We start from the raw sequence: 21,088 nt of genomic DNA on the forward strand, positions 1-21,088 counted from the left end.
TTTTCTGAAAAAGTATTTTGGAAACAAGATTTTGCTTCTTCTGAATGATGTACGTCAAAGAGTTTAGATATACCTTCTTTGACTACCATTCCTTTCGGAAAGCATTAATTTCGAGCCATAAAATCCACTAACTTATTAGCATAATGACCACTACTTTTATATCAATTTCTTGTTTTAACTCCAAACACATTTAAAAAATGGTAAAATTTTCATATTCAAACCAAATATTTTCTTTCAGATCCATTTATTTCTGTAACAAAAATATAATGTATCACAGAAATAAATTGGTCACCCTAATGGTCATTTACTTTCTCTGCATTCAGTGGCTCCTATTAAAAGTTCTAAAAAACAGAAGAAACTCAGATTATCTTGGAAGTGAGAAGCCACTTTCCTTACTCAGATAAGTATTTCTGTCGGTCTAATAAACTAATCCACCACACATCTGTCATTTGTTGTACCCTGGTGGCTTGCATGTTGCTGCAATGCTGGAAGTTATGCCACCGGTATTTCACACACCAGCAAAATTACCAACATGGTGGACAGTTTTCAGTTGAACTTCCAGACTAAAACAGAGTAGGAAGAAGAACTTGGCGGTCTACTTCTGAAAAAACTGTCCAGTGAAAACCTTATAAATAGTAGTGGAACGCCATCTGATACAGTGCCAGAAGATGAGCCCCTCAGGTTGGAAACAAAAAAACCAAACCTGTTGCAGTCAAGTCAATTCCCACTCATAGCAACCCTACAGAACCGAGAAGAACTGCCCCATTGGATTCTAAGGAGAGGCTGGTAGATTTGAACTGCCAACCTTTTGGTTAGTAGCCGATCTCTTAACCACTGTGCCACCAGTTGGACGACACTCAAAATCTGACTGGGGAAGAGCTGCCTCCTCAAAGTAGAGTCAACCTTAATAACATGGATGGAGTCAAGCTTTCAGTGCTTCATGTACTGAAGTGGTATGACTCAAAGTGAGTAGAAAAAGTTGCAAACATCCATTAATAATCAGAACTTGGAATGTACAAAGCGTGAATCTAGGAAAACTCGAAGTCGTCAAAAATTAAATGGAATGCATAAAAATCAACATCCTAAGCATTAGTGGGATGAAATGGGCTTGTATTGCACATTTTGAACTGGACAATCACATGGTCTACTATGCAGGGAATGACAACTTGAAGAAGAAAGGCTTCATATTCACCATTACAAATAACATTTCAAGATCTAACCTGAAGTACAATGTTGTCAGAGATAGGATAATATCTGCATGCTTACAAATAAGACCAGTTAATATGACTGTTATTCAAATCTACATGCCAACCACTAATGCCAAAGATGAAGAAACTGAATATTTTTACTAACTTCTACAGTCTGAAATTGATCAAACATGCAATCAAGACATATTTACTGATGACTGGAACGCAAAGTTGGAAACAAACAAGAAGGATTGGTAGTTGCAAAATATGGCCTTGGTGACAGAAACAACTCCAGAGATCGCATGATAGAATTTTGCAAGGCCAAGGACTTCTTCATTGCAAACAGCTTTTTTTTCAACAACATAAACGTTGGCTATACACCTGGAATGCACCGAAAGGAACACACAGGAATCAAATCGACTACATCTGTGGGAAGAGAGAATGTATCATCACTCAGAACATGGCCAGGCACTGACTATGGAACAGACCATCAACTGTTCACGTGAAAGTTCGAGTTGAAGCTAAAGAAAATTAAAACAAGTCCATGAGAGACAAAGTACGACCTTGAGTGTATCCCACCTGAATTTAGAAACCATCTCAAGAATAGATTTGATGCTCTGAACAGTAACAACCGAAGACCAGACTAGTTGTGGAATGATATCAAGGACATCGCACATGAAGAAAGCAAGACGTCGTTAAAAAGACAGGAAAGAAAGAAAAAACCAAAACGGATGTCAGAAATGGAAACTCTGGTGGCACAGTTGGCAGTTCAAATCCACCAGGAGCTCCTCGTAAACTCTATGAGGCAATTCTACTCTGTCCTAGAGGGTTGCTATGAGTCAGAATCGACTTGACAGCAATGGGTTTTAGAGATGTCAGAAGAGACTTTGAAACTTGCTCTTGAACGTAAAGTAGTTAAAGCAAAAGGAAGAAACGAAGAAGTAAAAGAGCTGAGCAGAAGATTTCAAAGCATGGCTAGAGAAGACAAAGTAAAGTATTACAATGACATGTGCAAAGATCTGGAGTTAGAAAACCAAAAGGGAAGAACATGGTCAGCATTTCTCAAGCTGAAAGAAATGAAGAAAAAATTAAAGCCTCTACTTGCAACACTGAAGGATTCTATGGGCAAAATGTTGAATGACAAAACACGAAGAAGATGGAAGGAATACACAGAGCTACTGTACCAAAAAGAGTTGGTTGACATTCAACCATTTCAAGAGTTAGCATATGATCAAGAACCAATGGTACTGAAAGAAGTCCAAGTTGCACTGAAGGCATTGGCAAAAGACTCCAGGAACTGACAGAATACCAATTGAGATGTTTCAACAAATGAATGCAATGCTGGAATGAGCTCTAGGCCAAGAAATTTTCAAGACAGCTACCTGGCCAACCGACTGGAAGAGATCCATATTTATGCCTATTCCACAGAAAGCTAAGCCAACCAAATGCGGAAAGTACTTAACAATATCATTAATATCACATGAAAGAAAAATTCTACTGAAGATAATTCAGAAGGGGTTGCAGCAATACATTGATAAGTAACTGCTAGAAATTCAAGCTAGATTCAGAAAAGGATGTGGAACCAGAGATATCATTGCTGATATCAGACGGATCCTAGCCGAAAGGAGAGAATGTCAGAAGGATGTTTACCTGTGTTTTATCAACTATGCAAAGGAATTCAACTGTGGATCCTAACAAATCATGGATAGCATTGGGAAGAATGGGAATTTCAGAACACTTAATTCGGCTCATGTGGAACTTGTACTTAGACCAAGAGGCAGTCGTTTGAACTGAACAAAGGGATACTTCCAGATTTAAAGTCAGAAAGGTGTACGTCAGGGTTGTATCCTTTCCCCATACTTATTCAATTTGTATGCTGAGCAAATAATCTGAGAAGCTGGACTATATGAAGAACATGGCATCAGGATCAGGGGAAGACTCAGTAAGAACCTGCAAAATGCAGACAACACAACCTTGTACGCTGAAAGCAAAGAGGGCTTGAAGCACTAGCTGATGAAGATCAAAGACTACAGAATTCAGTATGAATTACACCTCAACATATGGAAAACAAAAATCCTCACAACTGGAGCAATAAGCAACATCATGGTAAATGGAGAAAATACAAAGTTGTCAAGGATTTCATTTTACCTGGATCCACGATCAATGCCCATGGAAGCAGCAGTCAAAAAATCAAAGGACATATTGCATTGGACAAATTTGCTGCAAAAGTCCTCTATCAAGTATTAAATAAAAAAGATGTCATTTTGATGACTAAGGTGTGCCTGACTCAAGCCATAGTATTTTCAATAGCCTCATATGCATGCAAAAGCTGGACAATGAATAGGGAAGCTGATGAAGAATGATGCACTTGAATTATGGTGTTGGTGATAAATACTGAATATCCCATGGACCGGCAGAAGAACGAGCAAATCTGTCTTGGAAGAAGTACAGCCTGAATGTTCCTAGAACTGAGGATGGTGAGACTTTGTGTCACATACTTTGGACATGTTGTCAGGAGGGACCATTCCCTGAAAAAGATATCATGCTTAGTAAAGTAGAGGGTCAGCAAAACAGTGGATGACCCTCAACAAGATAAATTGACACTGGCTGCAAAAGCGGGCTCAAACATATCAAGGATTGTGAGGATGACACAGAGCTGGGCAATGTTTTGTTCTGCTGTATGTAGTAGGTTCACTATGTTTTGGAACTGACTCAATGGCACCTACCAACAACAATAACAATAAAGTAATATTTCTACAAATCTTTCTGTCAGTCTAGGAAAGCAATATTAGGTATGATACAAACTTAATATAAACTCAAATCCAATTACAAATTATGACTTATAAATTTACTGTATTCAAAATTTAATTTGTGAAAGAGTATAACATGACAAAATATTTCTTCGAATAGGCACAGTATCAAAAATGACTCGATACTAAACAAAAATTATGAACATATATCACTAGCAACAACAAATCAAGGATGGTAAACATTCACTCAGTTCTAATGGGTGCTGGTACAACACAAAAAACTTCATACGTACTGCCTCACTGTATCTTTTCCACAGCTCTTTTTTACTGCAATGTCTACAAGAAGACAGAAACTAAGACACAGGGACCTGAGTTAACAAGGGACAGAGCAAGAATCTCAACCCAGATTTGTGCGACACCAAGGACTGGGCTGGGCTCTTAACCAGTTTGGTTTGATAATGTTTGAAGTCAGGTAAAACATGATTAGATCATATTTTCCCATCTTTAAAAACACTGAATTTTTTATTAGAAAAAAAATCTGAAATCCACCAACATACCCAATACTATTGGAACTATAAAAAAGAAATAGAAGACACAGATATTCCATGGATCTAAGACAGAATAATGCCAAAACAACCTGTAGTAAAAATTTAAGGCTGAGAGGAAAAACATCTAAGTATTATAAATGAAATATGTCACACTGTGGTATTAGTGAGGGTTACAGTTTCCATGCAGACTGGATTTAGAATCCTTATTTCAGATCTAGATGGATATTTTGAATTCAAAAAAATAGAGAAGACAACTGGAATTGACCATTAACAACCATTTACTTGCTGAAGAATCTCAGTTTCACAGAGTGTACACACAGAATCTTAGATCTAAGTAGATGAACAGTCATGGTGGCACATACATTCCTCCTCTGCCAAAAAGGGATGGTAGCACCTGCTCCAGGGATCTCACTGTATCCCCTTAAGGATCAAATGAGATAAACATGATCTTGTTTTGAAAAGTTTTCATGCTTGTCTAAAAGAATTCTGATGTTATGATGTATAGTGTAGGATAGTAGCATATTGTATATTACAGGACATAGTAAGGAGAATTGGTGGTGTGGTGCATAAAGTGCTTGGCTGCGAACCCACCGGCCGCTCCTTGGGAGAAAGACGTGGCAGTCCGCTTTCGTAAAGATTACAGCCCTGGAAACCCTATGGGGCAGTTCTATTCTGTCCTATAAGGTTGCTATGAGTCAGAATTGACTCGACAGCAATGGGTAATTTTGGTTTCATAGTACATAGTATCGTAGCTATTTTTTTATATGAATAAAATGTTAGGCCAAATACATATAGGCCAGAACAGACAGCCATATTAATTTGTGATCAATGATCAAGACATTAATCATTGATTAATCACTGATCAATGTCTAAAAACAACAGGTGGTGCAAACAGTTAAGCACTCAACTGCTAACTGAGAGGTTAAAGGTTCGAGTCCACTGAGAGGAAGCTTAGAAGAAAAGCCTAGCAATCTACTTCTGAAGAACCAGCAACTGAAAACCTCTATGGAGCACAGAGCTACTCTGGCTCCGGTGGGGCTGCCGTGAGTCAGAATAAATTGAGACAACTGGTTTGGTTTTTCTAAATACAATGCTTGCAAGGTATGGATAGCAAAGGGCAATGTTGTTGTTTTTATTTCTTTTTCCTTCAAGGCAAATAGAGATGTCTTCTTAAAACATTACAGTACAAAAACTTCTAAAGAAAGCAGCAACCACCAGCTGGTATAAATATTATCTGTTCCAGAAAATTAGCCAGGATCCTTGTTTGGTTGTCTGAACCCAGTAACACTGATGGTTAATCAGTGTTATATAGACTGATATATTCTATATATACCTCTAAGGAGCCCTGGTGGCACAGTGCTTAACAGCTACAGCTGCTAACCAAAAGGTCAGCAGTTGGAATCTACCAGCCACTCCTTGGGAACACTATGGGAAAGTTCTACTCTGTCCTGTTGGATTGCTCTGGGTCAGAATCGACTCGATGGCAATGAGGTATATAGCTATAAAGAGGTCAAGTTATATCAGAGCAAACCAATGACAACATGTATTGGAAAAGCTACCTATAATACAATTTGCCTATATACTGTTCTGAAAATCAAAAAGTTCATATTCATTTACTCTGTGAAATGGAGAAATAAAAATCCAAATAACACTTCTGAATTAATTTTTAAATCTTTTAGGATAAACTGTTCTTTGCAAATTGTGGGAAATCAATTTCATATTCAAGAAGCATTCCGAATGGTTTTAGAGGTGACACGTTCATTCACCCATGGAAGTCATCTGGATTCATACAGGAGTTGACGTCTTAGGTAGAGAAACAACATTTGCAAACTGAGATAAGTGGCAAATTGTTCTCCCCAGACGACTACCCTAAATGCTTCATGAACTGGACACTTCTCTGGACAGAAAAAGTCTGCTCTAAAGACAGAATGTTGTAAAGAAGACGAGCTTGGAGTCAGACAGATCTGGATTGGAATCTAAGGTCTGCAGGGCAAAGGCTTGGGGAAGTTTATTTAGGTTTTCTAACTTTTTTTTTCTCTTTAACATTTCTGAACGTATTGTACTTACCTCCAAGGTAGGGATTATACCTACCTTGCTGAGATAATAGTGTACCTGAGATAACAGTCTACCTTAAGGCCCTAAGCACAATGCCTGACACATGACCCTCCTTAAAGGCCCATACCCCTTTTCTACTCTACTCAAACTGACTTATAACATCCTTGGTTTTACACATTTCACCTCCACTGACCAGATACTTCAGAGAAAAAAAATGACAAACTTCAGACAACCATTTTAAAAAGCAGTAGGCAAGTCAATTTAGTTAAAATTTTAAAAACAATTATGTACAAAGACATTCAGTTGCCTCATCGTCCCTAGAGGTAAGAACGTGGTTACTGAATCCCTCAAGGTTTTTCCTTCTCTCTCCTCTCGTTTCTCATTTTTCTTCCTTTCCTCAAGGCAGAACAATTCTTTCCTGTTGGTATCTTATAGGTTATTTAGCTGGCTGAATGAAACATTTAAGTTTGACATAATAAAGTACTCTCATCTTCTACTTCAAATAACTTAAATATCCTTTTGTAACACAAATTCCATACTTAATCCTCTTAGTACAGTCCATGAATTTAAGTGGTAAATTGTAAACTGAGGGTTTCAACAAACTGTCCCCTCTAGGCTCAGTGAGCCGATTTTAAAGCTAAGGTTTCTTCTGATTCTTTTGAAGAATATATTTATGACAACTGGAATGAAATTATTTTAGGTACATAACTTCAGAGTCATAACCTAGTTGAAATGAACTCAATGCTTTTTGATCACAATGAGTAAAATGGGTCAATTTCAGGTCTAACAGAGTTTGATTTAGTCTACGGAACACAAAGACAGCCCTAGTCTGCCCATCAGTGCTTTCTGTGCAGGTATTATCAAGAAATAAATGTCAACTTTTCAACTGCTAAAACGTGTTAATAAAATTCATAAAAATGTTTCAAACGCACTCCCTGAAGAAAATATACCATACAGTACTCATTTGCAAATTCGCAGTGTGTACCAAGCAAGAGATTTTCCGTTCTGATAACTTAAGTGGCAGAAAGCTTCCAACTCACAGAAGTAATGAAAGGAAGACTCCCGGTCACCAAAACATCTTGTCTCGGTTTACAAATTAAAGAGGTTAGGTGTACCTGAAATTTGGGTGTACTGATCTTCAGCTACTTCTGTTTAATTGAGTCATCAAAAAATAATTTTGCTTCATTAGAGCCTCTGCTCTAGGATGAACATAAAACCAGTGAGCTATGGACATTGCTATTTATAGAATCAGTAGAAAGTTATCAATCTTGATGACCAAAGTACTACTTTATTCTAAATAAAATCAATGTACATATGTTTGCTTTTCTAAATCTATAAACAGGTTTCTCAGATACTTAAGGAATGATTTCTTGACGTTTAATAAGGCCAGTCTTTCTCCCTATACAGGTAATTTTTTTTTTAATAATTTATTATAAGAAAAGTAGTTATTTTAATACAGTTCCCTTGTATAAGAGGTGAGAGTTTAATTTCCCAAATGTGAAGTCATCATTAACTGAATAATCGTTAGGCTCTTTTAGAGTTATAAATGAAAATAAACTTCTTTTTCCTCATCTGTAAAATAAGGATACAAATAAGACCTACTTCATAGAGTTGACAGGAGAATGAAATAATTCATTTCAGTCATTAATAGGTATTTAGCTGGAGACATAATATTACCTCACTGAATTATTAAAACATAAGATATAGTTCTTATTATTAAGTAACTTACTCGCTTCTCATGGAGAAAAAAAAAAAAACACAATTAATTATAATTCAAGGAACTGTGATAAATTACCGTAAGAAGCACACACAGAGCAACTTAGGAATACAGAGAGAAGAGCAAACACTTCCAGATGGGGAACTGGAGAATGTTTCAGCTTAAGAAGTAACTTTTGAACCGGGTCTTCAAAAATATAGAGATCTGTAGGATCAGTGGTTAAGCATTCAGCTGCTAACCAAAAAGTTGGCAGCTCAAATTCACCCTATGGGGCAGATCTACTCTGTTCTATAAAGTTGCTACGAGTCAGAATCGACTCGATGGCAATGAGTTTGTTTTTTTTTTTTAAATACAGCATAAGAGTCACATAAAATTCAGAATCTTAGACCTCAAAGTACTGAGTTGTTCTAGATCACTCCTAATTAAAAATAAATTTTACACACAAATACATAATTAAGAAATTACTACATAATTGAGGCCATACAATATTTGTCCTTTTGTGATTGGCTAATTTCACTCAGCATAATATCTTCAAGTGGCATCCATACCGCAGCATGTATCAAGGCAAGACAAGGCAAATGTACAGAGAACAAAGTTAATTAGTGGTTACCAGGGGTAGGAGGGAGGAGGAAAAGGAGGGTTAACAGTGATGGAAAAATCACACTGATTGAGGACAGGGTTACAGAGCCGATTATTTTAATTGCTGTCAGTAAGTTGTATACCCATAAAAAGTTGAACTGGCAAAAGTTCTGTGATAGATATATTTTCAACAACAACCAAAAAAAAGAGTAGCTGCTAAGGCTGCTTATGTACAACACCAAACACCTTATGGGAGGTTTAGGGTCATGGTTTCATTAGACATCCCAGTTAATTGGCCTAATAACATGCTTAGTGCTTCTGTCCTATTTCCTAGTTCATTGGGTAGTGCCTGGGGTCTTAAAAGCTTGCAAGCAGCCATCCAAGGTACAACAATTGGTCTCTATTCACCTGGAACAACAAAAGAAGGAGAGTCAGGAATAGGGGGAGGATATGGAACATGTGGCTAATTGCTTCCATGAACAACTACCTCCTTTGGTATGAGACCAGAAGAACTGGATGGTGCCTGGCTACCATTACTGAACAGACTGATCAAAGATTCCATAGAAGAATCCTGATTAAAAGGGAAAAATTGCAGAACAGAATTTCTGTGGCCATGGAGGCGGGATAAACCCCTGAAACTATTGCCCTGAGATAACCTTTAAACCAAAAATATCCCCCTAGAGTCATCTTAAAGCCAAACAATAGCTTAGTTTAACTATTAACAAAGACCTGCCTTGAGCATCATGCTCTTTTAAGAACTATCTATGTGGGATCAAATTGACAACAGCAACTAGAAAGATTAGATAGGAACCTTAGGGGGCAGTGAGTTCATGTTAATGGGGGAGGAACAACTCAGGAAAGAGGGGGTGAGAATGGTTACACAGCTCAAAGAACATAACCACTGTCATTAAATTGCACATGTAGAAACTGCTGAACCAGTGTACATTTTGCAGATAAAATTTAGAAGAAGAAAAAAAGAAAAATTACTATATCTCAGCCATTATGCTGGATGCTGAAGTTAGAAGTCTTCATACCTTTTTATACTTAATAAAGTTCTGGATGTATATGAGGGCAAAAAGGCAGAAGACAAAGGAGAGAAAAGACCTCCATTTGAGCACTGAGGGAAAGAAAAGGCCCCCCAAAGTTATTAGAAAAACACTGGTAAAATGTATAAAAGAGTTAGAACAGTACAGGTATAAAGAAAACATAAATATAATCACATATAATTACCATAAGTTAGGATGTACAGTGGTTTTCCATTCGTGTCCATAGTGGTTAAACAGGGGGCCTTGGGTGAAATGGTCCCCCATCGCTGTAACGCAGCTTCCAGAGATGGTGGCCAGTTGGTCACCACGCCCAGCTGCTCCCCACGCATTGCCAACATCTGGGCTCCTTCTGGCTTTGGTTGGTTTGGATCTGGTTGTTGAACTAATTTGAATACAAAAAGTTTTCAAAAAAATACATTTATAAGAACACAATTACTTTTAAAATTCTTTTTAAAGACACTAAGAGGTTTATGCTTAAGGCTTAGAGTTATTAGATGGCAAAAAGCATGGCCATATGCTTCTCTAAAATCAGAATTGTGATCCGTACACTAACCTCATGGATTTCAAAGAAGCACTTAATCCTTCATATTCCCAAGACAACGTCAGGATGGGGAACTTAGTTATAGCTGAATACGCTCAGAAACTGACAACAGGTGATTTATTTTAGAAACATGTCAAGAGTCTAGAATTCAAACCTCTATGTTCAAAACACCAATTATCAACTACACTAATAATTTTAGACTCCAAAGAGCTCAAATTTTGCTAAATCATATTTTGCCCTTAAATATGGAGATGTAAATTTAAATTTGCTATAACTACTATGAACAAGCATATAGAACATATTTTATTGAGTAAAATGGAAGTAAATGCTTCATAATAAAATACAGTCTGCTCAATCCTTAGCTAAGACAGGTAAAAAAAAAAAAATTATTTCTCCCACTTTTGGAAAAGGTTTCTGTCTTACAGCTCATTATTGACAACTTCTACCTGCTGGTAATAAAATCAGCCACTTCTTACTTGTGGTATAGAGAACAACAAAATAAGTAATTTGGGTTTGATATAATAAACAGATTTTTATTTTGTTTTAAAAGACCTGCAGGCTTGCAAGCACTCATGGTTTAAGACACTAGGCCCCCGCTCTGAGAAGGAGGGCGGGAAGAGGAGACGATCTCACTGTGGTTCACTCTGTATCGCTTGCACACACGGACTCAGAGGGAACCATTCTGCTGCTAGCTAGAGCTTTGTATGACTTCCTTGCATTTCTGTAGTTTTATGGAGCTTTTGAAGGGAGTCCTAGCTCACAGAACAAAATGACATTCTGCTGAGGGTAACGTAACAAATCATTGCTTGTGGATGTTTATCCAACTGCACCAGCACCTTCAAAGTGAACACTGGGGAGCAGTACCTACATTCTCTTATGGAGATTCCTGTCATCTTTGTGAATGCCAAGTTCACCGTCCTTAAAAAAATATAATAGCCTTTGGTAGAAAAGAATATATCAATACAGTTTACGGGGTCATGGTAACATCAGAATAAAAAAAGGGTAGGATAAAGGGTTTCTTTTACCTTCTAATAATTCTTCAAAGTCATCAACAAAGAATTCCCGTAATGGTGGTCGTTTAGGCCTTTTGAGGGTATTGACAAGCTGTTGGATTTTTGCTGATACTCGGCTACTTACTGGTACTCCTGAAAAATAGGAACCGTGGGTTATACGAAGTGATTTTAGGCACTATCACATTTTGAACAAGCTACCACAATGCAAATGGCCGTGAGACCAGAGCTCGATGCCTGCCCCCCCTCCACAGGGTTGCCAAGAGAAGGCTGATATCTTTATGACTGTGTACCACCTCCGAGGCCTAAATGATGGCTTTGCCCAGTATGTACAGTCCCCTGAACAGATGGATGCATAATACAGGGGCCTTGATGTTAAACAGAGAAAGAGCAGGGGTACAGCAGAAACATTTCTATATTCTAACTTAGAAGATGTGCTGTTCTATTGGCTCTGTTGGGAAAAGCCTCTGGACAACGTATTGGGCTTGATCTCACCCCTAATTTGTAAAACAGAACTTGTCGACTACAAAGAGTAGCAGGTGCCTCTTTCTCGACCGGAGTCAGAGAACTGCTGGAGTCATTCCTCCCCGCAAGTCCATGTCTCTCTTAAAACCAGTGTTCTTCCTCACTGAGGCCACGAAGAAGATGGTGGTGGTGCAGCTGCAGTCGGTGTTTTGTAAAAGACAAATGGGGCATTCAGCATCTGGACTACAGATCACTAGCGGACAACTAACTCCTGCTGCCAAACACGCCCTGAGGAATGCAAGGGTGATCCTCAGTGAGAGGCTGAAGGTGATGAATTCAGGGTTTACCATCACCCTTTCCTCTTACCCATAAAAGCAGTGGCATCAATACATGCCCTTCAGTGTTCCAGTCACTTCAGGGAATATTTTGGCAGTACACCTTAGAAGCCCAGCAATTAAAATCTTTAAATTCATATTTTTATATACCACAGACTACTACCATATATTTATCCACAGGTACTGACAAAAATAACCCCAATGTCAGGATAAACTTATTACATACAGCAGTGATTGTGACATCATTTTAAAAACTGAATAAGTAAATCAATAATTGAAAAAGTCATGAAATTTTTAAAGTAATAATCCAAATAAATGAACAAGAGAGAGGACCAGCTAGTTGTCAATCTTAGCCAGATCAAATGCATGTTCTATGTAAGGCAAGTTTTATTCCTGCTGAAAGGCACTGGGAAACATTCACCCAGTAAAGACGGGTTTTGGGCGTTTACGACAGAGTCTGAGGAACAATGGCCAGTTCAGGTTCCTTCCCTTAGTAATTCCAGAGGCAGAGTGGCTGTTCTCTCCACTGCACTGTCACGAAGCACACAGTGCAACTTCTGGAAGAATTGTGACAGAATTCAAGGATAACTTTTTACCAAATAAAAATATCTCAGCAGAAGGTCTAAAAATGCTTTGTGGGCACTTTCAGAATGGAGACTTTAAATTAAATATTTAAATTTTTGAAAATATAGAAAAATATACATTCCAGGATTCTTGATAACGAAACATAATGCTTTCCGTTAAACAATCCCACTTATTTGGGTCCAAGCGAATCAGAGATCATTTCAGAAGACGAGTCATTCTCCAACTTAGTTTAGAACGTATAAGAACCATCCTAGGAGCCACCTCCTAGAGCTTCAGATTCATTAAGGCCAGGGTGTGGCCCAGAACCTGAATTTTAACAAGAGCCCCCAGATGATTCTGATACAGCAAGTCTTCACACACTGAGGAGCACTGGACTAGACAAGACATGATTCATACTTACCTGGGGAACAGAGGCAAAGATTATGGATTTCAAAGACAAGAGAGGTATTAAACTGAGGATAAGAATAACAACGACGACTGATTTAACAAATAATGAATTCAGCGGGAAAACTAAAGCAAACACTGAAACTGAAAGGCATTCGAGGAAAATCAATCATTTGGGAAGTGGAGTGATTTCCAATACGTTAACTGGATAGCTTGTGGAATGGAGTAACTCTGGGGCTTTGATCATATCTGTCAATTTGACCAATTTGCATTTAATGTCATCTTGCCGTTTCACAGAATCTTTCCTGGTCTTAACACTTATACTCTAATTTCTTAATTGTTGAACCAACATTACTTATTCATTAGAAAAAAAAAGCCAGAATCTCAGAAAAGTTGTCGTTCTCATGACTACATTTCCGCAACATTAACATTTTTCCTACAAGGAACAGCTTGGAGACAATCTGCAATTCTCGTGATTTGCCTCCTTACATGGGAGCTTCATAAAAAACCTGATAAATTAGATTCTATGTGAATCTACAGAGCACCTACGAGAAACGTGCCAGTCAGGGGCACTGCAAGGGGCGCAGCAGAGACTAGAGTTTACAAAGGAGGAGAGGACTTGCTCTGAGACATACCATCCCCAGTCTCCATGAGCTCGGCATTGCCGTATTTTGGTGCCGTCCGCGATGCTGTCGAGCCTTGTGGCCTTTCCACTTGTATTGAGTGTTCTGAGGTGTAAGTGGTTACGTCAGGAGGCGCGGAATGATTTTCTGTAAAGAAGCAAATTGTAAAGCTCACTGGTAACCAGGACAGAGTTCTGAAGGCTAAGTAAGTGACAGGGCGTCAAAGCTTGTATCAAACCATAAAATGCCACACAGAGAAGCATGTATTTAGTCTTTTGCATAGCATCAGATAAAAAGATTACCCTGAATCTAAACCTACTACAAAAATCTCAGTATAGAGATGAATTGTGATATTGATCTTTAAGATAACTTGTAATGCTCCAAACGGAACAGTTAGGTAAAGTTGCAGATACAATTTCGTTAAACGGAGCCACATTAATGAATTACTGCAGTATTGTGACTACAATGATGTACTGAAGCAACCAACCAATAGAAAGATAGTATGAGTTATGCGTTTGTTCATGGCAGAGAGTATTTCATCTTAAAAAAAAAAAAAAAAAAAAATTTTTTTTATCATAGTAGAGGCAGTTAAGAGCTCAGCTTTGGGGTCTAAGCTTTGAGTTCCAGACCTGCACATTCCTAGAGATCTTGAGAAGTGTTTTAACGTCTCTGTGCCTCAGTTTCCTCATCTGTAAAATGAGAATAACAGCTGCTGCTTTCTAGCATTGCTGGAGGATAAAATGAGTTAACACATGCAAATTTCTTAGGACTTTTTTTTGTGTGTGTGTGCTTTAGGTGAAGGTTTAAACAGCAAGTTAGTTTCTCATTAAACGATTAATACACATATTGCTTTGTAACATAAGTTGCAGCATTCGAGAAATATTGGCTATTTTATTATTTGTTTTAGTGTGAATAATATTGAACAGGTGATCGAAGCACATTTGTTTACAAAAATGTAACAGGTGCCATTCTACGCACAAGATAATAGGAGCCTTCTCCCTACAGCATTCATCAGTGATAGAGTCAAATACTTAAATAGTTACACGGGGAAAGTATGATTTTTATATTTATTAAATAAGGTATTAAGGATAGCATGCCAAAGAGCCTCTATCAATGGCATTTTATGTCTTAAATGAATACTAGACAGTGAACTGTCAATCACTAATCCTTATGCGACAGAACGTTTTCAAGAACATCTTCCCCTGCGCGTTCAATGAGATATATCACTTGTGTTGTTAAAAGAGCCCACTTCCTATTGTTCCAAACCCTTCTGATTTAATGACTCCGATTCATTGATACCCTCCCCATCCCTCAGAGCCCAGAAGAATACAAGTTAAGGTCCAAACTGACTTTCATTTTTCTTTCCTTCTTTGTAATTCCAAGGCTTCATTGCAAAAAATTCTATTATCCCCTTTGCTTCACTTCCCTTTTTAATTCCCAACCCCTAAATTTGCTATTTTTCTAACACTGTTGTTGTATTAGGTGCTGTCGAGTCGGTTCTAACTCACAGCAACCCTATGTGCAACAGAATGAAGCATAACCATTTGTAATTCAAGTGGAAAAGAAATCAGGACAGCTGCCAAAAATACATATAGAAGTAAGTTTGCAGGTATTACGTATACAATCTCATATGATATTGAATTATGATATTGAATTTAGGCTTGGGGAGGTATTAATCTGCATTCCTAGGTTAGGTAAAGTTCAAACCGTAGCACCCTAGGGTGACCAGTTGTTCCAGTGTTCCTGGGTCTACCCTGGGAACACCTCATTCCCAGGCAAACTGACCCAGTAGGTATGAGGCACTCTTCCTTGCTCTATCGTTTACCAGCTGGGTCACCTTAGACAACTCACCTAAGCTTTCTATGCTTCACTTTCCTTTTCAGTAAAATAGAGACAATAATAACATCTACTTTATAGATGAGAGTGAGACAAAAATAAATACACATAAGCACTCAAATCTTCTTCTTATTAGGTACACACGTGCTGAATGAGGAGATTCTAAATGCCGATGTGCTATTAAATGGCTGCAATCCCGAACAGCACCCCATAATAAGCATCAGTGCCCTAAATATAGACCATTCATTCAGCAGAAATTGAGTTTCCCACTTCTCATCTCCCTTTCCTTAGAGTATCCTTAAGAGCAATCTTGGATCTTAGCCCCCAAAAAGGATAGAGTGATGTGAAAGGGATGAAGAGAGGAGCTGGGGGAAAAAAATCTAAGTGGACCTCGAGTATCAAGTGGAGGGAGGTAAATAAAGGGCAGGGTGCTCTATCAGACAAGAGGAAGCGCAAGCGAGAAAGAGGAGACCAATTCGAACTGTTTCTTTAACATTTTAGAAATTGTATTCACTCCTCTCAACCACCCCTTTCGTCATTTCGCCACGTTAGCTTCATTTTATTTTTCGAAACAGGGTAATTCTCTGAAACTTCTTCCCTCACTGGTGCACATATTTCAAACCCAAATACAACCGACGCTAAAGCAGGATGAGCGAACATTCACATCAGGCACCTTAAACAAAGGCAGCTCATCTGTGAGTGCCTTGCATTTCACATTTATTCGGAATGAGCTGAGTGTTTAAGTTACACCAAGGCTACATCATCAGGGATATCCAATCAGGTTTTGTGTTGGGTGGTAAGAATACTGCAGTGTTTCTACTTTGAAGTTGGGGAAAAATAATGATTCCAATGCATCTGGTGATTAAAAAATAGAAACAGTGACAGCTGGGTGACTTCAAAGTGTTTTCCAAGTTTATTTATATCATGTCCCCTCCCTCTTCTTTTCAAGCTCCTTGAATATGCCGTCACTGTGGGATCATAAACCCAGCAGCTGGCTTCTGTTAGGGGGCCAGGGAGAACTCTGCCACCGTACTGACACACTCTGCCCTATGCTGATAAGATCAGGACTCCGAGTACTTAAGTAGGTTACCTATCTTTTCAGGGGTATTTAAAAGAGCCTTGTGTGTAACAGATGCTTAAGAAATACCTGTTGATAGATATGAAAAAGTTGAGTCAGGCTGAAGGTGTAGGTTCAGAGGTTTAAACTGCTCACCTGCCCCAGGTATAATGCCAAAAAGGCCACAGGCATCAGGAACATTCTGAATATTGAGAACTCTTACACAGAGTTTGTATCTTTTGAGGAAGATTGCCCACTGTTCTTTAGGTCAATTTCTCATTGCTTTTTTCAAGACGAGTGTCATCTCCACTCTGAAGGCTTTCCTGGTCTCCCCTTGACCAGCTCGGCTCTACGGCTATCCCCTTACATCTGCTTTCCCACTACTTCCGTGAGCTTCCCCAATGACCAGGTTCTGTCTCATCTATCCCTGCATTACTACTGCTCTCAGCAGTTGACATGGCTTCCATAAGAATCTGGAATTCAAGATACTCACAAAAGGTAGGTCAGAAGGCAATGTAATTAAATCATCTCTTTATAAGGCACCTGCTAGTTGTTTTGACTCCAATCTTACCAGGGGTACCCATGTCACTCTTTCACATCCTCCCCCTAGCTCTTGGGTTTTTAATTGTGCCAACATGATCCATCCCGTTTTTACAGCCATATCCTGGTCATGACCAATTTCAGGGTACCGGCTGGTCTTTCCTGTTGAACTCTGCCTTAGTAATCCTATTTGCTTCCTTGATTTGATGCCTTTCTAATCATCTGTTTTTACAAGTCTCTGGCTTTCTCTGACTCCTTGTTGGGTATTGTTATACAATATTCTACTATTATGCTAAAAAAGGAGACCTGGTGGTGCAGTGGTTAAAGCAAATGACTTTGAACCAAAAGGTTGGTGTTTTGAAACGGCCAGTGGCTCCGAGGGAAAAAGATGAGGCAGTCTGCTTCCACATAGATTTACAGCCTTGGAAACCCTATGGGGTTGCTATGAGTTGGAATCACTTTGACTGCAGTGGGTTGCGTTTTTCGATTATGCTGAAAAGCATCCCTGGGTGCCACAAATGTTTTGCACTTGACTGCTAACCAGATGGTTGGTGGTTCAAACCCACCCAGTGGTGCTGTGGTAAAAAAGTCTGAGGATATGCTTCTGCACAGATTACGGCCAAGAAAACCCTACGGGGCAGTTCTACTCTGTAGTGCAGGGGTCACCATGAGTCGGAATCTATTTGACAGCAACGTTTTTTTTTTTCTCTCTCTCTTTTTTTTTAATGCTGAAGCTACAATGCCACCTAGCCTACTGTCTAGCACATTATATGTGCTCAAAAATTGTTGGAGGAATAGCTGAAAGAATGAATGAACAAGTGAATGAATAAATTAATGAATACTTGACAAACAGTGATAAAATGAATGCCTCTGGTTGTAATGCCGGCTGAAAAGAAACATTCTTTAATTCTAACTGTACAAACGGACGGTCCAATGGTGATAGATCCCACTTTTAAGTCTTGCTAATTATTTTTACACTCCCAAAAGTACTTCTAATATGCAGAAAGCAGTGTGCTTGTAATCCATTAACTGACAATGGACAATAAGTAAAACAACTCAAAGGAACTTCCAGCTGATTGATGTGAATTTCCTAAACTTTCATACATTAAAAATGTCCAATCCCTAGTTTCATACACTTAATTTGATAGCCTGCGTTCACTTTGAAGAAAAAAGCAAAATATGGGCCTACCTGTAAATGGGGTGCCTGTGACACAGCCAAATCAGACCACCTTTGTTGCCTAGCTGCTCCAGTTTCCCAGCAGATGACACATCTGTGCCCTCTAGGCCTGATGTCAAATCAGGTATCGTGATGAGAATGTGGAGACTAACAAAGCAGGGAGACAGAATTTGCCTAATTGCTAGACTCATATTATTCAGGTGTCTAGTCTGCAATGATTTCTCCACAGGTTCAACTTTTGGTATGTGGGGAGGTTACAAAATCACTACAAAACTCAGGCCCAACTCATTCATCAGAATTACAACAGTACAAGATGATTAAACTTGGTTTCTATGAAACAAAAATCCCCAAGCAAAACAGAACTGTAGAATTTTGATGTTTAATCTAGATAAAAGAAGACTCATGGATAAAGCAATCTGGAAAGAACATCCACTTGTGTGTGAACACAATATGCTGTTGTTGTTAGGTGCCATCGAGTCAGTTCCAACTCATGGCGACCCTATGTATGATAGAACGGAACACTGGCCGGTCCTGCACCATCCTCACAATTGCTGCTATGTTTGAACCCACTGCTGCAGCCACTGTGTCAATCCATCTCCTTGAAGGTCTTCCTTTTTTTCACTGACCCTCTACTTTACGAAGCATAATTCCCTTCTTCAGGGACTGGTCCTCCTGACAGCATGCCCAGAGTACCTGATATGAAGTCCTGCCATCCTCACTTCCAAGGAGCATCCTGGCTGTATTTCTTCCAAGACAGATTTGTTTGTTCTTCGGGCAGTCTGTGGTATATTCAGTATTCTTCACCAACACCATGATTCAAAGGCATCAACTCTTATTCAGTCCTCCTTATACACTGCCCAGCTTCCGCATACATATGACACAATTGAAAATACCATGGCTTGGGTCAGGTGCACCTTGGTCCTCAAAGTGACATCTTTGCTTTTCAACACTGTAGAGAGGTCTTTTGCAGCAGATTTGCCCAATGAAATATTTCTTTTGATTTCCTGACTGCTGCTTCCATGGGTGTTGATTGTGGATCCAAGTAAAATGACAACTTCAATCTTTTCTCTATTTGTCATGATGTTGCTTACTGGCCCAGCTGTGAAGATTCTTGTTTTCTTTATTTTGAGATATAATACACTCTGATGGCTGTAGTCTTTGACCTTCATCAGTAAGTGCTTCAAGTCCTCTTCACTTTCAGCAAGCAAGATTGTGTTATCTGCATAACACAGGTTGTTAATAAGTCTTCCTCCAATCCTGTCCTATTCTTCTCGTCCAGCTTCTCAGATTATTTGCTCAGCATACAGACTAAGTATGGTGAAAGGATACAAACCTGACACACACCTTTCTCAACTTTAAACCATGCAGTATCCCCTTGTTCTGTATGAATGACTGCGTCTTGGTCTATTTACAGGTTCCTCATGGAAAAAAAAAAAAAAAAAAATTTTTTTTTTTTAATGACCATAATTAAGTGTTCTAGAATTCCCATTCTTTGCCATGTTATCCATAATTTGTTATGATCCATAAAGTTGAATGCCTTTGAATAGTCAATAAAACACAGGTAGACCTTTTTTCTGGTATTCTCTGCTTTCAGCCAAGATCCATCTGATATCAGCAATGATATTCCTTGTTCTATGTCCTCTTCCAAATCAGGTTTGAATTTCTGGCACTTCCTGTCGATGTACTGCTGCAAATACTTTTGAATGATCTTCAGCAAAATTTTACTTGTGTGTGATATTAATGATATTGTTCAATAATTTCCACATTCTGTTGGATCGCCTTTCTTTGGAATAGGCATAAATATGGATCTCTTCTAGTCAGCTGGCCAAGTAGCTGTCTTCTAAAATTTCTTGGCACAGAGAAGTGAGCACTTCCAGTAGTGCATCTGATCGTCGAAACATTTCAATTAGTATTCTGTCAATTCCTGGAGCCTTGATTTTCGCCAGTGTGTTCAGCACAACTTGGACTTCTTCCTTCAATACCATTGATTCTTGATCATATGCTCACTTCTGACATGGCTGAACGTCAACCAGTTCTTTTGGGTACAGTGATTCTGCGTATTCCTTCCATCTTCTTTTGATGCTTCCCATGTGGTTCAATATTTTTCCCATAGAACCCTTCAAAACTGCAGCTTGAGGCCTGAATTTTTTCTTCAGTTCTTTCAGCATGAAAAATACCGAGCATTTCTCCCTTTTGGTTTTCTAACTCCAGGCCTTTGCGCATTTCATTATAATACTTTATTTTGTCTTCTCAAGTTGCCCTTTGAAATCTGTTCAGTTCTTTCACTTCATCAATTCTTCTGTTCACTTTAGCTACTTGACATTCAAGAGTGAGCTTCAGAGTCTCTTCTGACATTCATCTTGGTCCTTTCTGTCTTTCTTTCTTGTTTGTTTATTTATTTATTTTCTTTGAACCCCTGGCTGCATAGTGGTTAAGAGTCCAGCTACTAACCAAAAGGTCAGCAGTTTGAATCCACCAGGCACTCCTTGGAAACCCCATGGGACAGTTCTGCTGTGCCGTATAGGGGTCACTATGAGTCGGAATTGACTCGATGGCAATGGGTTTGGTTTTTGGGTACAAGTAGAGCTAATCATCTCCTCTTAACTTTTAAAATCAGGTTTATTCATTTTAAAATCAATAAAATTCACTCTGC

At 38.7% G+C, this 21,088-nt stretch overlaps 1 protein-coding gene across 2 annotated transcripts in view; it reads right to left on the reverse strand.

Moving 5' to 3' along the window:
- DIP2C (disco interacting protein 2 homolog C) overlaps window positions 1–21,088 on the reverse strand; it is a 657,451-nt gene that overhangs the window by 229,147 nt on the left and 407,216 nt on the right. For both annotated transcript variants that reach the window (XM_064285066.1, XM_064285065.1), the window contains 3 exons: window positions 13,838–13,972; window positions 11,449–11,568; window positions 10,067–10,264 (listed from right to left, as the gene is read on the reverse strand). In XM_064285066.1, the coding sequence (XP_064141136.1) occupies window positions 10,067–10,264; window positions 11,449–11,568; window positions 13,838–13,972 (453 nt within the window). The remainder of the gene's footprint in view (window positions 1–10,066; window positions 10,265–11,448; window positions 11,569–13,837; window positions 13,973–21,088) is intronic.

This window comes from Loxodonta africana, chromosome 4 (genome assembly GCF_030014295.1).
Source record: "Loxodonta africana isolate mLoxAfr1 chromosome 4, mLoxAfr1.hap2, whole genome shotgun sequence".
NCBI classification, from domain to species: domain Eukaryota; kingdom Metazoa; phylum Chordata; class Mammalia; order Proboscidea; family Elephantidae; genus Loxodonta; species Loxodonta africana.